The 21,155-nt window shown below is 38.4% G+C and overlaps 1 protein-coding gene across 1 annotated transcript; it reads left to right on the top strand.

Annotated features, from left to right (window-relative positions):
• Positions 1-9,628: 9,628 nt before the first annotated feature.
• LOC102398126 (olfactory receptor 4K15-like) lies at positions 9,629-10,600 on the top strand. The gene has a single exon (XM_045162163.1). It carries the CDS (start codon positions 9,629-9,631, stop codon positions 10,598-10,600), a length of 972 nt encoding a protein of 323 aa, XP_045018098.1.
• The last annotated feature ends 10,555 nt before the right edge of the window (positions 10,601-21,155 follow it).

Here is a 21,155-nt window from a genome sequence, read left to right as displayed (position 1 = left end):
ACCACCTGAACTACCCTGGACTCCCCAACCAGGTCTATGGAAAAACTGTCTTCCATGAAATCAGTCCTTGGTGCCCAAAAGGTTACAGATCACTGCATTCAGTTCAGTTAAGTCACCCAGTTATGTACAACTCTTGGCGACCCCATGTACTGCAGCACACCAGGCTTCCCTCTTCATCACAAACTCTTGGAGCTTGCTCACACTCATGTACATCAAGTCGGTGATGCAATCCAACTATCTCATCTTTTGTCATCCCCTTCTCCTCCTGTCTTCAATCTTACCCAGCATCGGGGTCTTTTCCAATGAGTCAGTTCTTTGCATCAGTTCAGTTCAGTTCAGTCACTCAGTCATGTCCGACTCTGCGATTCTATGGACTGCAGCTCGCCAGGCCTCCCTGTCCATCACCAATTCCTGGAGTTTACTCAAACTCATGTCCATTGAGTCAGTGATGCCATCCAACCATCTCATCTTCTGTCATCCCCTTCTCCTCCTGCCGTCAATCTTTCCTAGCATCAGGGTCTTTTCAAATAAGTCAGCTCTTTGCATCAGGTGGCCAAAGTATTGGAGTTTCAGCTTCAGCATCAGTCCTTCCAATGAATATTCAGGACTAATTTCCTTTAGGATGGATCTCTCTCCTTGCAGTCCAAGGGATTCTCAAGAGTCTTCTCCAATACCACAGTTCAAAAGCATCAATTCTTTGGTGCTCAGCTTTCTTTATAGTCCATCTCTCACATTCATACATGACTACTGGAAAAAGCATAGCTTTGATTAGATGGACTTTTGTTGGTAAAATAATGTCTCTGCTTTTTAATATGCTGTCTAGTTTGGTCATAGCTTTTCTTCCAAGAAGCAAGTATCTTTTAATTTCATGGCTGCAGTCACCATCTGCAGTGATTTTAGAGCCGCCCAAAATAAAGTCTCTCACTGTTTCCATTCTTCTGCATCTATTTGCCATGAAGTGATAGGACTGGGTGCCATGATCTTAGTTTTTTGAATGTTGAATTTTAAGCCAACTTTTTCACTCTTCTCTTTCACTTTCATCAAGAGGCTCTTCAGTTCCTCCTCGCTTTCTGCCTTAAAAGTAGTATCATCTGCATATCTGAGGTTATTGATATTTCCCCCAGCAATCTTGATTCCAGCTTGTGCTTCATCCAGCCCAGCATAACACTGCATTAGATATTTACCAAACCACTGGAACAACTAGAGAAGCAGGGTTACTACTAGTGTTGTTGGGTTCCAAAATAGACCCCAGTAGTGAGATTTGAAGTCAAAAGCTTCGATCCTTGATGCTACTGCCACTGAGTCACTATCCTCAACACCCATGAAGCTAGTGCAAAGTCACTAGAATACAGGTCAAGCTGCCACAATTACTTCTATCTTGTATCTCATCATCTTGCTCACCAGCAGTGATTACATCGTGCTGCCATCTGCCTCAAGCCAGCCTTCTTAAGCTCATGTTGATGCATCTAATTGGTGGAACCTAATTTGCACAGAAAACCTTGGCTAAAAACAGCAGTTAATAGATTTCAAGTTTTTTATGCAACAGAAAGCATCCTGGAGGAGGATGGATTGGAGGCTGAGTCAATCAATAACGTCTGTCATATTAATATTCATTTTTCATCACCATAACCTTTTTGTTGTACAGTAAAAACCAAGGTAAAAAAATACAACAAATGCATACCCTAATGAAATATAAGGTACTCACCATTACAACTACTTCTCAGATCAAAAACAGAACTTCATCCCAGAAGCCCTTGAGAACTTATCCTCATCAATAGAGGTCCTATTTGGATCCTGGAGTCCTTTTGGATCTGCTGTCCCTATCTCTCATTTCATACAGGCTTTCTTTCACAAGTCTGCACTGAGGCAATTAAAATAATTTTTCTGCAAAGAGACTACATGGCTTTTCTTTGCTTTAAAAGAAAACAAAGGAAATAGGTGAATATATTGTGAACTAGCTCAAGCAAGGCAGAGACTGACCTTTCTCTGTACCTGTTTTACCTAAATCTCACTAGTAAAGCACACACATCCGAAAAGAAAGGGGAGAAAAACATTTATACAGACTAAGGGCTTTCCCTGAACCAGATCACTACTCCTTTATCTGTGGTCTAGGGCAGATGTCTTCAAACTCCGGGATAATGCCTGATGATCTGAGGTGGAGCTGATGTAACTACGATAGAAATGAGTGAGTGAGTGAAAGTTGCTCAGTCGTGTCTGACTCTTTGTGACCCCATGGACTGTAGCCTGCCAGGCTCCTCTATCCATGGAATTTTCCAGGCAAGAATACTGGGGTGGGTTGCCATTCCCTTCTCCAGGGTTATCTTCCCAACCCAGGCCTCCCACATTGCAGGCAAATTCTTTACCATCAGAGCCACCAGGGAAGACTGAGAATACTGGAGTGGGTTGCCTTTCCCTTCTCCAGGACAATAAAAATAAAGTGCACAATAAATGTAATGCATTTGAATCATCCTGAAACCATCCCCAACCCCTGTTTGTGGAAAAACTGTCTTCCATGAAAACAGTTCCTGGTACCAAAAAGATTGGGGACCATTGGTCTAGGGGATAGCTATTTCTGGCTAATTATATAAGGTAATCTGTCCACAGTACAGTTTTGGCCTCTTGGACTGATGGTTCATTTCTTTGTTCATTTGTTGTAAAAATGTTTTATAATGAAATAAACTTTCAAACATTGATTTACATTAATGTTCTAATCTGACTGCACTCTAAAAATGCTTTAAGAGGAAAAAGATTAGCTTCTGCCACTGAATGTACTAGTCAGCACTTCCAATTCACATAGCAATGCCTCCATCTTCTTTATAAATCACCTGCCAACAACAACAAAACAAATATGGTAATATAAGCATTAATAAAATGCCTACTTTTCAGCTTTTTCTTAATTTCCAAAGACTATGCAGATTCTCTTAATCCAAGATGCTGTTTGAAAATACTTTCTTAATAATTTACAAATCAACTGGTCCTCCAACAATTGTTGTGGGAAAAAACCTGCAAAGATTCATCTACAGAACACTAAAACCTGAAAACTAAAGAATGTGTGCTCTTTCCAGGAATTCATGTACCATTTACAAAAATGTAATTAACATGTGGGCCTTAGAGTCTCAATAAATAACAGAAATTCTATTATTATACAATGCATTATATAATTACAATTCAATAAAAAATGAAATGATAAATAGTCTTCCCTTACCCAACCTCCTTCCCCTTCAAAAAAAAAAAAAAAAAAAGACAGAAAAAAACAAAACAAAACCCTGTGCCTTTGGAAATAAGAAAAAGAATTTTGTAGGTAAGTCATGAGTTTAAAAAAACCGTAATGGCAATGAAAAAAACATTTAGAGCTTAGTAATACAAATAGGGTACTATGCTTAGTCACTCAGTCATGTCCAACTCTTTGCCACCCCATGGACTGTAGCCCACCAGGCTCCTCTATCAGTGGGATTCTCCAGGCAAGAATACTGGAGTAGGTTGTTATTCCCTTCTCCAGGGGATCTTCCCAACCCAGGGATCAAACCCAAATCTCCCACATTCCAGGTGGATTATGTACCATCTGAGTCACCAGGGAAGCCCAAGAATACTGAAGTGGGTAGCCTATCTCTTCTCCAGGGGAACTTCCTGACCCAGGAATTGAACTGGGGTCTCCTTCATTGCAGGCGGATTCTTTACCAGCTACCAAAGTTCCAGGGAACATTTTTAGTCATAAATACCTCATGCGAAGAGTTGACTCATTGGAAAAGACCCTGATGCTGTGAGGGATTGGGGGCAGGAGGAGAAGGGGATGACAGAGGATGAGATGGCTGGATGGCATCACCGACTCGATGGACGTGAGCTTGAGTGAACTCTGGGAGTTGGTGATGGACAGGGAGGCCTGGCCTGCTGCGATTCATGGGGTCGCAAAGAGTCGGAGACGACTGAGTGACTGAACTGAACTGAACCATGTTAAAATATAGATAAAATTGTAAGCTTAGTGTTCTATCTAAGAAATTAGCAGTGGGGGTTGGGGGGCTTCCCTGGTGGCTCAGTAGTAGAGAATCCACCTGTCAGTGTAGGAGACACAGGTTCTATCCCTGATTTGGGAAGATCCCACATGCCATGGAGCAACTAAGCCATGGACCACAACTATTGAACCTATAGCCCCGGAACCCACAGCAACTGAGCCCACACATTGCAGCTACTGAAACCCATGTACCCTAAAGTCCGAGCTCATCAAGAGAAGCCACTGCAAGAGAACCCTGCATACTGCAACTAGAGAGTAGCCCCTGCTGGCAGCAACTATAGAAAAGCCCAAGCAGCAATGAAGACCCAGGAGAGCCAAAAATGAATAAAGAAAATTATTAAAAAAAAAAAAAGAAATTAGGGAGAAAAAACTAAAGAAGAATGAAAGAGTAAAAGGATAAAAAATATAAAGAAGTAATGGATAAAAGTTATAAAGAGCAGAAAATAATGAAATTTTCTGTGGCTCTTTGTGTGAATCTAGCTTAAAACCAATGAGGATGCTAGAAGAAGAGGGCTTCTGGAAAATTTTGTTTTTGAACACAGGATATATATCAGTTTGGATTTTATGAGGATAGCTGAACTACTAAGAGTGCCATGAAATAAGGAATTCATTATAAAGATCAGACTTTACAAATAATTAGTGGAAAATACTAAGTACAGAAGGTAGGTTGTTGCTTCTGAAGCTGAAGTTGAATGTATGTCAGCAAGATTGATGACTGAGTAGGTGTGGCATCTAAAGTGGGTTGACAGCATACAATTGACAGCATAAAACTGGGTCTTCTATTTTTCTACTCTGATCATCTCTCCACTTTGGAGTATCCAATTCATTCCTTGTTAAGATACCTGCTTTCTGCCTTGGAATATATATATATATATATATATATATATATATATATATATATATATCCTGTGAAGTCAGGAACTGTATTATCATGTACCCCAATGTATTCCTAACTTCCAGTTTAGTAACTGAAAAATAATCAATATTCAATGACCATTTGATGAAGAGATGCAGTAATACATTGTTATGAAATGAGTTCAAATTGACTTGGACTTTAACTCAAGAAGCTTTTAATACAGGACAACAAAAGAATCTATATAACACAAAGAAGGTGTAATATAAATATAGTTAAAAGCAGAAGTCACTTTTTAACTTCTTAATAATTGAACATTGAGGAAATATACAAGACACAAGAAAATGTCTACTTGTTCCTTTCCATGTATTCACTACCCAGATTCAATTCTTAGTAACATATGTCTCATTGTGGTTTTTTCCCTATGCTTCAAAGTAAAATTGCTGAGTGCAAGCGTCAATGGTGTTTATGATTTTATAGATACTGCTAACTGCACTTCGGGAGAAGGTAATGGCACCCCACTCCAGCACTCTTGCCTGGAAAATCCCATAGACAGAAGAGTCTGGTAGGCTGCAGTCCATGGGGTCGCGAAGAGTCGGGACATGACTGAGCGACTTCGCTTTCACTTTCATGCACTGGAGAAGGAAATGGCAGCCCACTCCAGTGTTCTTGCCTGGAGAATCCCAGGGACGGCGGAGCCTGGTGGGCTGCCATCTCTGGGGTCGCACAGAGTCGGACACGACTGAAGCGACTTAGCAGCAGCAACTGCACTTCTATAATAAGTTTCTGCATTTTGCATCCCACTTGCTGTATATGAGAGTGTCTCTAGTCTGGTCAAGACAGTATGATATGAAATTTTGAATTTTTGCCCGTATGTGAGAGATGATATTTCAGTATAGTTCTACTTTAAAAACAGAAGTTCTTCAAATAAAGACAAATGACTTAGTGCATTTATCAGTGAAATAAATATATATTGAGTTGATCAAAAAAGTTCATTTGGGTTTTTCCATAGCATCTTATGGAAAACTCCAATGTAACTTTTTGGCCAACCCAATAGTCCTTGGACAGGCCAAAAAAAGGAAAGAAAAGACTAAGACTGAATAAAATAAAAAGAACCTATGCTATACATGTAGTCACTGGAGATTAGAAAATCGGTCATCAATTCACATGCTGAGGAGATTAAACAATTAAAGAATGTTATATAAAAGCAGAAGATGACAGATTTACCCAGATGAATTTGTTAATTTCCTAAAAAAAGCATAAGTTACCACCTTTTCTTAAGGAGAAGAAGAAAACTGAAGACGTCAATAGCTATGGAACACATTGAAAAAGAGGTTAAAGATACTACCCTATAAATCACAGGACACATTCAATTTTAAGTACAAAGTCTTCCAAAACTTCAAAGAACAGATGATGCTAGGGAATAAAAATTCTTTTCTGAATATTTTTACTCATTTTATGAGTCTATCATTGTCTCAGCACCAAAACTGGGTGTAGATAGCACAACTTCAAAACACTACAGGTCAGTTTCACTTGTAAATCTATGTGTAAAACTCCTACATTAAAAAATTAGTACATCAAACCCAGGTTATGATATTCTCATGTAATATGTTATAAACAGGATTTATGCTAAGCATGCAAATATATTCACATTGGATGTTCTATTAATGATTTTTAATAGTTGAGATTAAAAGAGGACTTTATTATATATTCTTATTGTGGGGGATCAGATGTTCTCTCCTGAGTTTTTCCATATTCTCATTAAGGTGGAAAATATCACTAAAGATTCAATTCTTCATAAAATATTTCATAAGTTCTTGCATCAGATTTCCCTAAATTAATCTGAAACACAGTGTCTGTAATCAGTGGAGGTAAGATGCAGGGTCAGAGCTCTGGGAGCTGAGGGAAAACGAAAAATGAGTTGGCTCTCTGAACTGAAACCATTTTCCCTATTCAACAAACCAGCAAACGTCTAATGACAAAGAATCACCATGGGACACATTAGACCTCCCACAGTCCCAGTCCATTCCCTAGTCCTGAACCAAATAGAGAAATAATAAATTGAGAAAAAGGTGAAATAGAGTGTTGTAAAGCAGAGGTGGTTTGTCTAAGTCAATTTTTTTTTTTTTAAATAGTTTTACATCTGATGCAGCTTTCTTATAGGCACATTTGATTTGAAAGAAACCAAAACTTGTTTCAGCTTTCTGGAGATCTGCAGATAAGTAAACTTGGTAGGTTTTCTTCATTTAGTGTCAAGCACTTGCTTGATCCACTTGCTTGGGATTTCTTTCTTTAAAAAGGATTGGGACCTTTAACTAGAGAAAGAAACTTGGAGCAATGGCTTGTGATGCTTGGATTTACAATTTAGTTGAAATTCTTTTGCCTCAACCACATAATATTTACATCCATGTTAGTCTAGCACATAAAATTTTACTTTGGTTATGATAGAAAACGGTTTAAGGATCTGTATCTGTAATATTTAAGCTAAATTTTAAATTTTATTTTAAGGTCTTCTGAGCAGAGGAGGTTTTCTAGAGGCATATCCATGTACATGCTAAGTTGCTTTAGTTGTGTCTGACTCTGTGTAACCCCATAGACATTAGCCCGCCAGATTTCTCTGTCCATGGGATTCTCCAGACAAGAATTTTGGAGTGGGTTGCCATTTCCTTCTCCATAACATTTTGTATTTATAGCAGTTTATCCCAGCCCAGTCCAACACAAAGACAAAAATGGCACTCAGTAGGATACAGTGTTACTCTCTCTTAGGATTTCCAGCATTTTTCTTTTTCTTCTTCCACATTCATTAATTTCTCATTCACTTTCACTAATAGAAAGTTGTCATTTCATAGGAGACTGACAAAATTAAAAGGTATGATCAAGAATGCTTACTTAGACCCATACTTACTCCTTTTGCATACAAATTCCCTTCCCCACAAGAGAATGCAACAGAGGATGCCCGTTCCACTCCAGGTGATAGTTAGTGACCTAGATGTCCTTTGGAATGTTTAGGTTATTTCATCACAGCATTCATTGTTCATTCTCTTGATTATTTTTTTACATTCAAGTTTTGGGGAGAATCTTTGCAAGGTGTCAGATAGCAATAACTCATCTAGAAAATATTATCAGAGAATACAATTTTCCAGGATAATACATTTTAAACTTAAACTTATCTCTTTAAGCAAAATGCATTAACCAAATATATATGACCTCCTATCTTTTTAACTAGAAAGGGCCCTTATTATCAAATTCATTTATGGTACATTAAGTAATATTAAATGCGATTTTACATCAACTGTCTAAACTCAGCTCCTCTCATCTTCCAATCTGGATAATTCCATTTGTCACAAACTGCTAAACCAAACTTTTTAGATTCTATTAGAGACTCGATTATCAAGGATTGTGGAAAGGGTTTTAAAGCCCTATTATGAAGTTCTGGATGTGTTGCTGACTAGTAATATAATATTGAGCATATTAGTTAACTTTTCTAATACTCTATTTCCACATATGAAAAATGTGGACAATAATCTCCTCCTTGCCAGATTATTATAAGTACTTTAATGGACACAAATGTGAAACTTCCAAACTAAACAGTTTTGCCCACTGACATTATGCTTTTTACACTATTTTTTACAGAGACTGACCCTTATCACTTCTAATTATAACATAGAAAATGAAAAGTGAGAAGCTTTTTCTTAAAAAAAAAAAAGGTTCTTGTGCTTCTAAACATATTTTTTTAAAGGAATTCTCAAACTCTTACCTATCTTCTTAAAAGCTCTCTCTGTATTCTTCCAAAGAAGCTGCAGAGAGAACATAGGCAGAAAGGATTATTTTGTAATCTATTGGCAAAGTGTTTATTTGCTCAATTGTGTATTATCTTGTAATTCGTGTTTTCACTTATTGCTTATCTCAACTTTTGCCTAATTAGAAATCATTGTGTTGCTGGATATTTTTTAAAGGAGATATCTTATTCACTAGGTCCGAGAAAGTCTAGACAAAACCTAGAAATTTCATATACTGAATATAATTCATCTTTTGGAAGGTTTCTGAATTGATAAGTGAAATGCTACATTTTGCCTTCAAATGATCTATGTTCACTAAATCAGATCTTTACATTTCATGGCCGTCACCTTATCTATTGATGTTCTGTACTATATTCTGGTGATCTCAGTTTACTTCTTTTCATATGATACAATGTCAGCTTCAAAGGACTGTACTTCAAACCAAAACAGCTATAATAGCTTCAGAGACAGCTTAGATTAAATGGTTTTAATGATGTGGTAGTGGAAATTAAATAATAGAGAAAGGACAGAGGCAAGAGGAGAGAGACCCTACTAGCAAAAGTCTCAGGTCTTTTTCTTGTAAGTGTGGGCTCTGAGACTTCTCTAAGAATTGAAGCTGCTTGTGGATAATCCCAAATGGATAATGAAAATCAGCCAGACAATAAGGCAATACAAGATTCTGGATACCTTAGCTCCTCCTATTAATTGGTGTATTTTCAATGTAGATTTATTGTTTTGCTTAGCATCATATTTGACCCACAAGTGTATAAAATAAAGTGTTGATTTACTGCATCTGCACGTCTTAGCTATCCTTCATCAGTAAGGATAATTGAGAGAAGAATCTCTTTTTTAAAATTATAGATAAAACATTTTCTATTAGAAACAACTCTAGAGCATTTTAAATTAATGTTGAGAAGAACCCTTTAGGATCAGGGTCTACTTTTCTTGCTCTTGATAAAAATGAATGTTTTTCTTTGTAGGTACTTCATGAACCAAGAAAATAAATCTAGGGTGGCTGAGTTTGTGTTGCTGGGGCTCTCCAGTTCCTGGGAGCTCCAGTATTTCTTCTTCATGTTGTTTAATTTCTTGTATATCATCATTGTGCTGGGCAACCTCCTCATTGTACTCACAGTGATCTCTGAACCTGCCCTGCATACACCTATGTACATAATGCTCAGTAATCTTTCCATTCTTGATGTCTTTCTGGCCACTTATGCAACCCCCAAGATGATTCATGATTTCCTTCATGAACCCAAGACCATCTCCTTCGAGGGCTGCATGGCCCAGATATTCTTACTCCATGTCTTTGCTGGTGGTGAGATGGTGCTCCTTGTAGCTATGGCATATGACAGATATGTAGCCATATGCAAACCTCTCCATTATGCAACCATCATGAACTTGTGCAAATGTACAGGTCTGGTAGTAGGCTCTTGGGTGATTGGGGTCATGCACTCATTGAGCCAATTAGCTTTCACTGTAAACCTGCCCTTCTGTGGTCCAAATGTTGTGAACAGTTATTACTGTGACCTTACTTTGGTCATCAAACTTGCTTGTACGGATACGTATGTCCCTGAAGTGTTGATGCTTTTGGATAGTGGTCTCATGGGGGTGGCTTCATTCTTGCTCTTGCTAGTCTCCTACACAGTCATCCTGGTCACTGTGCAACGTTGTTCCTCAACGGACATGACCAAGGCCCGCAGCACTCTGACTGCCCACATCATTGTGGTTACCCTCTTTTTTGGGCCCTGTATCTTCATCTATGCCTGGCCTTTCAGCAACTTCCCAGTGGATAAAGTCCTTTCTGTGTTCTCTACAGTTTTCACACCTATATTGAACCCTATTATCTACACATTGAGAAACAAAGAGGTGAAATTGGCAATGCATAAACTGAAGACCCGCTATGTATGTTCTAGGCTGCCTTCTCAACTCTCTCTCCTAAGACTAGATATGTTGAGTTGAGTAGACAGAAGTACACTTGAGGAAACATGGATTGTCTCTTTTCCTGGTCACCACCATCGTTTTTAAAAATACTTTATTTGCTTAAAGTGATAAAGATAATGCATGTTCTTTGTTAAATATCTATTGTAAAGAAGCTTACATACAATTATGCATTCTCTAACCACAATTATTTTTTATATAGTTTTATAGTTTATAGTTAATTTGCTTATATTTGCTACCTAATGTCAGTGACAAGATACTTCACAAACCATTGTATAATTTAAGTAGTATGAATATGTTATCTGCACAAACACAGACATGTAGATCAATGGAACAGAACAGAGAACCTAGAAATAAACACATGCAATTATGGTCAATTATTGTTTAGTTGCTAAGTCATGTGCAACTCTTTGTGACCCCACAGGCTGCAGCATGCCAGACTTCCCTGTCCTTCACTTTCTCCTGGAGTTTGCTCAAATTCATGTCCACTGAGTCAGTGATGTTATCTAATCTCTCATCCTCTGCTGCCCTCTTCTCCTTTTGCCTTCATTCTTTCCCAGTATCAGAGTCTTTTTCAATGAGCTGGCTCTTCTTGTCAGCTGGCCAAAGTATTGGAGCTTCAGTTTCAGCATCAGTCCTTCCAATGAATATTCAGGGTTGATTTCCTTTAGGATTGATTGGTTCAATCTCCTTGCATTCCAAGGGACTCTCAAGAGTTTTCTCCAGTATGACAATTTGAAAGTAGTCACTCTTCTGCGCTCAGCAATTCTGTGCTCACAACTGCACATGAGTATTGGTAAAAACACATCTTTGCCTATACAGACCTTCGTTGGCAAAGTGATTTCTTTGCTTTTTAATATGCTGTCTAGGTTTGTCAGAGCTTTCCTTCCAAGGAGCAAGGATGTTTTAATTTCATAGCTGCATTCACTGTCTGCAGTGATATATGGTCAATTAGTAGATCAGATCAGATCAGATTAGTCACTCAGTTGTGTCCAACTCTCTGCGACCCCATGAATCGCAATTAGTAGAAGTAAATGGCAACCCACTCCAGTGTTCTTGCTTGGAGAATCCCAGGGATGGCGGAGCCTGGTGGGCTGCCATCTATGGGGTCGCACAGAGTCGGACACAACTGAAGCGACTTGGCAGCAGCAGCAGCAGTCTACAACAAAGGAAGCAAGAATATACCATAGAGAAAAGACAGTCTCATCTATTCAAGGCACAGCCATTTACTTGTCTGTATTTTGTTAGTGGATGAAAAATTATTCAAATAAATAGTGTTTTAATTTTGGGAACATTTTTGTCTGTTTCTTTCTTCTCATTTTATAGTAATTAATCTGTTCTCCTGCAATTAATATTTCCCTCTTCAAGTATTAATTAGTAATTCTAATGATAATATATTATCCTTTTAAGTAGTCTTTTCCCAGTTATTTTTAAGTGATATTTGATCACTACATACATTTTATGTATCAGAATATGCGGTAGAAAGCACTACTATAACAGCTAGTAGAATATTCACCATGTGAGACGTATTGATCTAAACACACCTCATTTTGTTAAAAAAAAAATAAAGGCAGTCTCTTCAATGAGTGGTGCTGGAAAAACTGGACAGCTACATGTGAAAGAATAAAATTAGAACATTCTAACACCACATGCAAAAATAAACTCAAAATATATTAAAGACCTAAATATAAGACTAGATCCATAAAACTCCTAGAAGAAAACATAAGCAGAACACACTTTGACATAAATCATAGCAATATTTCTTGGATCTACTTCCTAAAGCAAAGGAAAAAATAAACAAATGGGACCTAATTAAACTTAAAAGCTTTTTCACACCAAAGGAACTCATCAACAAAACAAAAACACAACCTACTGAATGGCATAAAATATTTGCAAATATGACTGATAAGGGGTAAACAGCCAAAATATATAAGAAGCGTCATACAATTCAGCATCAAATAAAGCAATGACCTGATTTAAAAATGGACAGAAGAACTGAATAGGCATTTTTCCAAAGAGGAAATGCAGAAGGCCAATAGGTATATAAATAACAAGTGGGGAGGATCTGGAGAAAAGGGCACCCTTGTGCACTGTTGATGTGAATGTACATTGGTATAGTCACTGTGGGAAACAGTACGGAGGTTTCTCAAGAAACTAAAGAATAGACCTACTATGTGACCCAGCGATTTCACTTCTGAATATATATTCAAAGAAAAGCTCCTTCCCCAAACACTACTTCAAAATGATACATGAACTCCAGTGTTGGTAGCCTCATTATTTACTATTGCCAAGATATGGAAGCATGTAAGTGTCCATCAACAGATGAACAGATAAAGAAGATACAGTATATCTATATACAATGGAATACAGCTCAACCATTTGCACAAACATGGATGAAGTTTGAGGGTGTTATGCTAAGTGAAATGTCAGACAGAGAAAGAACAGCACGGTATGATATCACTTATATGCAGACCCATAAAAGATTTATACAACACAGATATGAACTTTAGACACTTGACAATAAGATAAGGACAGAAAAGGATGAGATGGTTGGATGGCATCACTGACTCAATGGACATGGGTTTGAGCAAACTCTAGGAAATAGTGAAGGACAGGGAAGCTTGGCGTGCTGCAGTCCATGGGGTCACAAAGAGTTGGAAATGACTAGGTGACTGAACAACAATAACAATAAAATTAGAACAAAACCTCCATCATATATGTTATGAATCAGGTAATTACTGAGCCCTAATGTGGATGTTCAAGCTGGTTTTAGAAAAGGCAGGGGAACCACAGTTCAACTTGCCAACATCTGCAGGATCATGGAAAAAGCAAGAGAGTTCCAGAAAAACATCTATTTCTGCTTTATTGACTATGCCAAAGCCTTTGACTGTGTGGATCACAATAAACTGGAAAGTTCTGAAAGAGATGGGAATACCAGACCACCTGACTTGCCTCTTGAGAAACCTATATGCAGGTCAGGAAGCAACCGTTAGAACTGAACATGGAACAACAGACTGGCTCCAAATAGGAAAAGGAGTGCGTCAAGGCTGTATATTGTCACCCTGCTTATTTAACTTATATGCAGAGTACAGCATGAGAAATGCTGGGCTGGAAGAAGTACAAGCTGGAATCAAGATTGCCGGGAGAAATATCAATAACCTCAGATATGCAGATGACACCACCCTTATGGCAGAAAGTGAAGAGGAACTAGAAGGCCTCTTGATGAAAGTAAAAGAGGAGAGTGAAAAAGTTGGCTTAAAGCTCAACATTCAGAAAACTAAGATCATGGCATCTGGTCCCATCACTTCTTGGGAAATAGATGGAGAAAAAGTGGAAACAGTGTCAGACTTTAATTTTTGGGGCTCCCAAATCACTTCAGATGGTGATTGCATCCATGAAATTAAAAGACACTTACTCCTTGGAAGGAAAGTTATGACCAACCTAGATAGCATATTCAAAAGCAGAGACATTACTTTGCCAATGAAGGTCCATCTAGTCAAGGCTATGGTTTTTCCAGTAGTCATGTATGGATGTGAGAGTTGGACTGTGAAGAAAGCTGGGCGCCGAAGAATTGATGCTTTTGAACTGCGGTGTTGGAGAAGACTTTTGAGAGTCCCTTGGACTGCAAGAGATCCAACCAGTCCATCCTAAAGGAGATCAGTCCTGGGTGTTCATTGGAAGAACTGATGTTGAAGCTGAAACTCCAATACTTTGGCCACCTCATGCAAAGAGTTGACTCATTGGAAAAGACTCTGATGCTGGGAGGGATTGGGGGCAGGAGGAGAAGGGGATGACAGAGAATGAGATGGCTGGATGGCATCACCGACTCGATGGACATGAGTTTGAGTGAACTCGGGCAGATGGTGATGGACAGGGAGGCCTGGCGTGCTGCAATTCATGGGGTCGCAGAATCGGACACGGCTGAGCAACTGAAATGAACTGAACTGAACTGAATGTGGTGTCTGAACGTTGGTTTAAAGGGAAGCAAACTGAAAAGGCAGTTATTTTGGAGATTATTAAACATTACGATCCAGAAGCACATTATGATGTCACTCCAGTGACAACTTCTTACCTAATAAGTTTCCATGCTTCCAATCTTAGCCTTCAGTATATTCTAATATAGCAGCCAAAGTAATCATGATAAAATTTGTCACTTCTTTGCCCAAAACACTCCAAAGTGTTCATCCATTTGCTGCACATTGAAACTAAAGTTGTTATGACAACCTCTAAGTCCCAATACCTCTATCCCTCTATCCCTTGTTACCATTCTGATCTTAACTCCAACATTTCTCATGCTTGTTAACCCTGCTTCAATCAGCCTTGTCTTGTTACCATTTTTAGAAAATTCCAAGCACCTAACCAGGCTCTTTGAATTTGATATCCCCTCTTTGTGGAAGAAATTTTCTTCCTTTTGAAATCTGTACACTTATTTCTTCACTTCCTTCAGGTTTCTTCTTAAAGTAATCTTTTCAGTGAAGTCTTCTGTGACAACTCTATCTGCAAGTACAATGTTTTCAATAATATTTATCATGCTTCACTGTTTTATATTTTGCTCCAAAGCACTTGCTACCATATAATGTATTATATCATGTACTTATTTCTTTACAATAAATTTGTTTGTTTCTCCCAACTACCCAGTAAAAGCTTAACTGAGGACAACAGTTTTGTTTCATTCACTGCTATATCCACTAACCTTGGAAAATTGCTTGTTATTTGGTAGGCATGCAAAAGTGCTATTGAATAAATTGGTCTTAATGCTATTTAAAGCAAAAAAAAAAAAAAAAAAACTACTCTGCATAAACATAGTGGGAGTAAAAAGCTACTCATCCCACAAGTGATATTTAATTTTCTCCAAATCATTTAATCTTTCTCCAAACCATAGAAAGGTTCTAAGCAGAAATGCTTCCCCTTCCCTCCCCACCTTCATACAATGCTATATAAACAACCAGAAATGAATACCTAAGTCTACCAAATATTCCTACTGCAGGAAGCAGCACCCTTTTTCTGATACTTCTTCTGACTGAGCAAATCTGTAGAAAAGTTTGAGCTTTCAGTCAGGAAGCACGGTTTTTAGATTCAAATCTTTTCCACAGTTTAACTTTCTTGAATCCCATTTCATCATGTACAGAAGAAGGAAACCTAGCTAAATTAATTTTTTCTTAGCCATGAAAAATAAGCACTGGAACACTTTTTTATTTATTATGAAATTGTGGGGTCTTACTATGAAAACAGATGAATGTAAAGCTAACATGATTATAGTGGACTGGAGGAGATAAGATTTGGAGCCTTCAGTCCCCTTTAAGAGCACATGGGGGCACCTGCACAGCACATCCAGGGTTCCATGAATCAAAGCTTGAAATTCCCTGGGCTGTAAAGTCTATCTGGCTCTTCTAGGATTTTTACATTCTGATTTGTCTTCTCGTTCTGATTTCCCTCCCTCTCTCTTGGTCCTTGCTTGCAATCAACTGAATAAGTCTGAATATCCTATTCCTGAAATGTTTAATCCCTTTGTCCTTCTTTGTACATACCCATCTTGACTTCAGCAGGCATATAAGGAACTCCTGAGGTATAACTTCCAATTGCAACTACTCTCCTCTAGCCTTTATCCCCTCTCGTTGCTTCCACAACCATCAGATGCATACTCCTAAATCATATTCTCCTATACTGAAATTGTGAGTAGCATTTTATTTCCCAACAAATCAATTACAGAATCCTCAGTTGGTTCAGTTTAGTTCAGTCACTCAGTCATGTTTGACTCTTTGCAACCCCATGAACTGCAGCATACCAGGTCTCCCTGTCCATCACCAACTCCCGGAGTTTACTCAAACTCATATCCATTGAGTCAGTGAGGCTATCCAACCATCTCATCCTCTGTTGTCCCCTTTTCTTCTCATCTTCAATCTTTCCCAGCATCAGGGTCTTTTCAAATGGGTCAGCTCTTCATATCAGGTGGCCAAAGTATTAGAGTTTCAGCTTCAACATCAGTCCTTCCAATGACTATTCAGGACTGATTTCCTTTAGGGTGGACTGGTTGTATCCTAAGGGATGCAGTCCCTTGCAGTCCAAGGAACTCTCAAGAGTCTTCTCCAACACCACAGTTCAAAAGCATCAATTCTTCGGCACTCAGCTTTCTTTATAGTCCAACTCTCACATCCATACATGACTACTAGAAAAACCATAGCCTTGACTAGACAGACTTTGTTGGCAAAGTAATGTCTCTGCTTTTTAATAAGCTGTCTAGGTTGGTCATAACTTTTCTTCCAAGGAGTAAGTGTTTTTTATTTCATGGCTGCAATCACAATCTGCACTGATTTCGGAGCCCAAAAAATTAAAGTCTGCCACTGTTTCCACTGTTTCTACATCTATTTGCCATGAAGTGATGGGATTGGATGCTATGATCTTTGTTTTCTGAATGTTGAGTTTTAAGCCAACTTTTTCACTCTCCTCTTTCACTCACATAAAGAGACTCTTTAGTTCTTTGCTTTCTGCCATACGGCTGGTGTCATCTGCATATCTGAAGTTATTGATATTTTTCTCGGCAATCTTGATTCCAGCTTGTGCTTCCTCCAGCCCAGCATTTTTCATGATGTACTCTGCATATAAGTTAAATAAGCATTGTGATGATATACAGCCTTGATGCCCAGCATTTTTCATGATGTACTCTGCATATAAGTTAAATACGCACTGTGACGATATACAGCCTTGATGTACTCCTTTTCCTATTTGGAACCAGTCAGTTGTTCCATGTCCAGTTCTAACTGTTGCTTCCTAACTTGCATACTGGTTTCTCAAGAGACAGGTCAGGTGGTCTGATATTCCCATCTCTTTCAGAATTTTCCACAGTTTATTGTGATCCACACAGTCAAAGGCTTTGGCATAGTCAATAAAGCAGAAATAGATGTTTTTCTGGAACTCTCTTGCTTTTTCCATGATCCTGTGGATGTTGGCAATTTGATTTCTGGTTCCTCTGCCTTTTCTAAAACCAGCTCAAACATCTGGAAATTCACAGTTCACGTATTGCTGAAGCCTGGCTTGGAGAATTTTAAGCATTACTCTACCAGCATGTGAGATGAGTGTAATTGTGTGGTAGTTTGAGCATTCTTTAGCATTGTCTTTTTTCTTTGGGATTGGAATGAAAACTGACCTTTCCCAGTCCTGTGGCCACTGCTGAGTTTTCCAAATTTGCTGGCATGTTGAGTGCAGCACTTTCACAGCATCGTCTTTTAGGATGTGAAATAGCTCAACGAAACTAAGCCATGCCATGTAGGGCCACCCAAAATGAATGGGTCATGGAGGAGAATTCTGACAAAATGTGGTCCACTGGAGAAGGGAAAGGCAAACCGCTTCAGTATTCTTGCCTTGAGAACCCCATGAACAGTATGAAAAGGCAAAAAGATAGGACACTGAAAGATAAACTCCCCAGGTCAGTAGGTACCCAATATGCTACTGGAGATCAGTGGAGAAGTAACTCCAGAAAGAATGAAGAGATGGAGCCAAAGCAAAAACAACACCCAGACGTGGATGTGACTGGTGATAGAAGCAAGGTCGGATGCTGTAAAGAGCAATATGGCATAGGAACCTGGAATGTCAGGTCCATGAATCAAGGCAAATTGGAATTGGTCAAACAGGACATGGCAAGAGTGAATGTCGACATTGTAGGAATCAGCAAACTAAAATGGACTGGAATAGGTGAATTTAACTCAGATGACCATTATATCTACTACTGCAGGCAGGAATCCCTTAGAAGAAATGGAGTAGCCATCATGGTCAACAAAAGAGTCCAAAATGCAGTACTTGGCTGCAGTCTCAAAAATGACGGAATGATCTCTGTTCGTTTCCAAGGCAAACCATTCAATATCACGGTAATCCAAGTCTATGCTCTGACGAGTAACACTTAAGAAGCTGAAGTTGAACGGTTCTATGAAGACCTACAAGACCTTTTAGAGCTAACACCCCAAAAAGATGTCCTTTTCATTATAGGGAACTGGAATGCAAAAGTAGGTCCTTCCTTAGGTAATAAAAAAATGTATCTTAGACTATCTTCTGATCAGTGGAAGCTCTGGTATTTTTATCTTTCTTTGGAAAGTCCTTATAGTGAGGCTTGTTTATTTTAAGGAGTTAAAGTGAGGGATAACATATTTCCTATTACAAGGAACATGCAAAAGAGATTAGCTTATTTATAAGGTGTCCTTAGTCTGGTATTAGCCTAACTAGATGGAATAGAAATTTCATGGAGTTATTTCAGAGGTATGCTGAAAAATCTCATTCCTGACCTTCCCTCACCCTTTTAGTGATATTTAAAAGGTATTTGTAAAAAAGATATGCATTAATATGTGTCTTCATAAATACATACTAAAAAGATGAAGAGCCCATTAGAAATGGGCAAAAGACACGGAAAAGCAATTGTGGAGTGAAAAAAGTACAAATAGACAATTCAGGGATTAGTGGTTAACTCCACTAATAATCATTAAATACATTCATATATCAGTGAGATGGGTTTTCTTTTCTTTGGGGAGCTGTGTTGTGTGGCTTGTAGCATCTTAGTTTTCTGACCAGGGATTGAACCCAGGCCCACAGCACTGAAAGCATGGAGTCCTAACCACTGGACTGCCAGGGAATTCCCAAGATGCATTTTCATGTAGCAAATTAGCAAAATTGAAAAACCAAACTATAATACACTGTCTTGTCAAGAGAATGGGAGGTGAAGAATGGGCATTCTGATGTATCATTTTAGTGAGATAAATTTTGGTATAGTTAATTTAAAAACTCTGAAGTGCATAAGTACAATGATGTATCCTAAATAAATAATGTATATAATCATAAAATTATGTTGCAGAAACCAGTACTCGAGAAACCAAACACCACACTCGGAGAGTTGGAGAACTCAGGTTTATTGTGCTGGTGGGCCCAGAGGAGTTAACACGCTAAGCTCTGAGCCCCGAACAAAGGGGTTACAGAGCTTTTATACCTGGACAGGCATGATTAAGTGGGTTTGCAGGTTTGCAGGAGCTGGGTGATTGCAAAGAACAGGACAAAGGTGAGTGAGATAAGCTCCAGTTCCTAGTATTGTGAATCCCCACTTTCTGAGACCTACATGATCCAGACTTGCAAGGAGCAAGCTGAATTACAGAGGCAGAGGAGCAGGAGGTTATGTAAAATTTTAACGTTTTCTCTTCAGTTATAGCTAAATAAAAACAAGGTTATTATACATTAATAATATAGAAAATTCAAAATGTCCATATAATAAAATACAACAAATATATTTAAAAAGTGGTATAAAATTGCTATATTGACCTGGGAGATATTTATTACATAATGTTAAGTGGTAGGTTTAAAATAATATGTACTGTGTATATATATGTACTGTTATCTCTGTGTTCTCATTACAGATAATTTTTATTCTTATTCCTTACTTGACTTTTCTAAATTAAAAAATAGAATCTTATTAATTAAAAAGTGGTTTACTTTTTTTTTCTGATTGGAAAGATAATATATACTTATTGCAGAGCAACAACAACAACAAAAACTTCAGCAAACATAGAAATGTATAAGGAATAAATTTATTGCGTTCTTTCACTCAGAGATAACCACCTTTAACACTTTAGGGTAGACCTTTACAAGCTTTTCTGTGTATATAACACAAGCAAGAGTTTTGTATACAGATGATTTTAGTACATGGGTCTCAGACTGCTCTAAAAAGTTTCCTTAATTTCAGATCAAGAAACAGAGGTTTAGACAGTTAAGAGTACTACTTTATCTCACTGCAGGTTTTACTAGATATCTGTGGAAAGGAGCATGATGATCTTGAATTCTTAAGTTGGAGCAGTCAAAAGGGAAAAGATCCACTGAGTTGGTGGACAAAGGAAAGTAGAGACAGAGGAACTAAGTGAAGGGTAGTGATAGTCACTCAGTTGTGTCTGACTCTTTGTGACTACAGAGACTGTAACCCACCAGGCTCCTCTGTCCGTGGAGTTCTCCAAAGATAGACTTTATTTACTATTTTGATTATTTTGCCTAAGGTGAATTGGCAACCCCCTCCAGTATCCTTGCCTGGAGAATCCCAGGGACGGAGAAGCCTGTTGGGTGCCATCTACGGGGTCACACAGAGTTGGATACGACTGACGTGACTTAGCAGCAGCAGCAGGGTGAAAAATAGTCTCTATGTAAAGAGGTGCCACTAAAGTGCATGGAATAACCATTCTCTTAAGTGGGATGATATCAAATATCACACTTTGATATTTAAGTACTACATTAATTAACACATGCAAATATTTTATCATAGATGGAACAAAGGCATTGTACCTAACAACTACTGAATATCTTTTATGGGCCAAGTATTGTTATAAGTTTAACAAAGGTGGACCTTATAAGGCCTTCCCCAACAGGCCTTCCCCCACAGCCTCTGCTTTAGCTACTCTCTGAAGTACCTAGATAAAAGTATTTGAAGCATTTCCTGAGTTGTTTTATCCAATGGAAGATGTTAAGTACTTGATGACCAGGAGCACATAGCCCCAGGCCTCCTGGAGCCTAAGGACTGATACTGTTAACCCCTATGACACTGCCCTGTCACCTTGCT

Source organism: Bubalus bubalis, chromosome 11, assembly GCF_019923935.1.
Source record: "Bubalus bubalis isolate 160015118507 breed Murrah chromosome 11, NDDB_SH_1, whole genome shotgun sequence".
Classification (NCBI taxonomy): Eukaryota; Metazoa; Chordata; class Mammalia; order Artiodactyla; family Bovidae; genus Bubalus; species Bubalus bubalis.
This window is presented reverse-complemented; position numbering and strand designations above follow the sequence as displayed.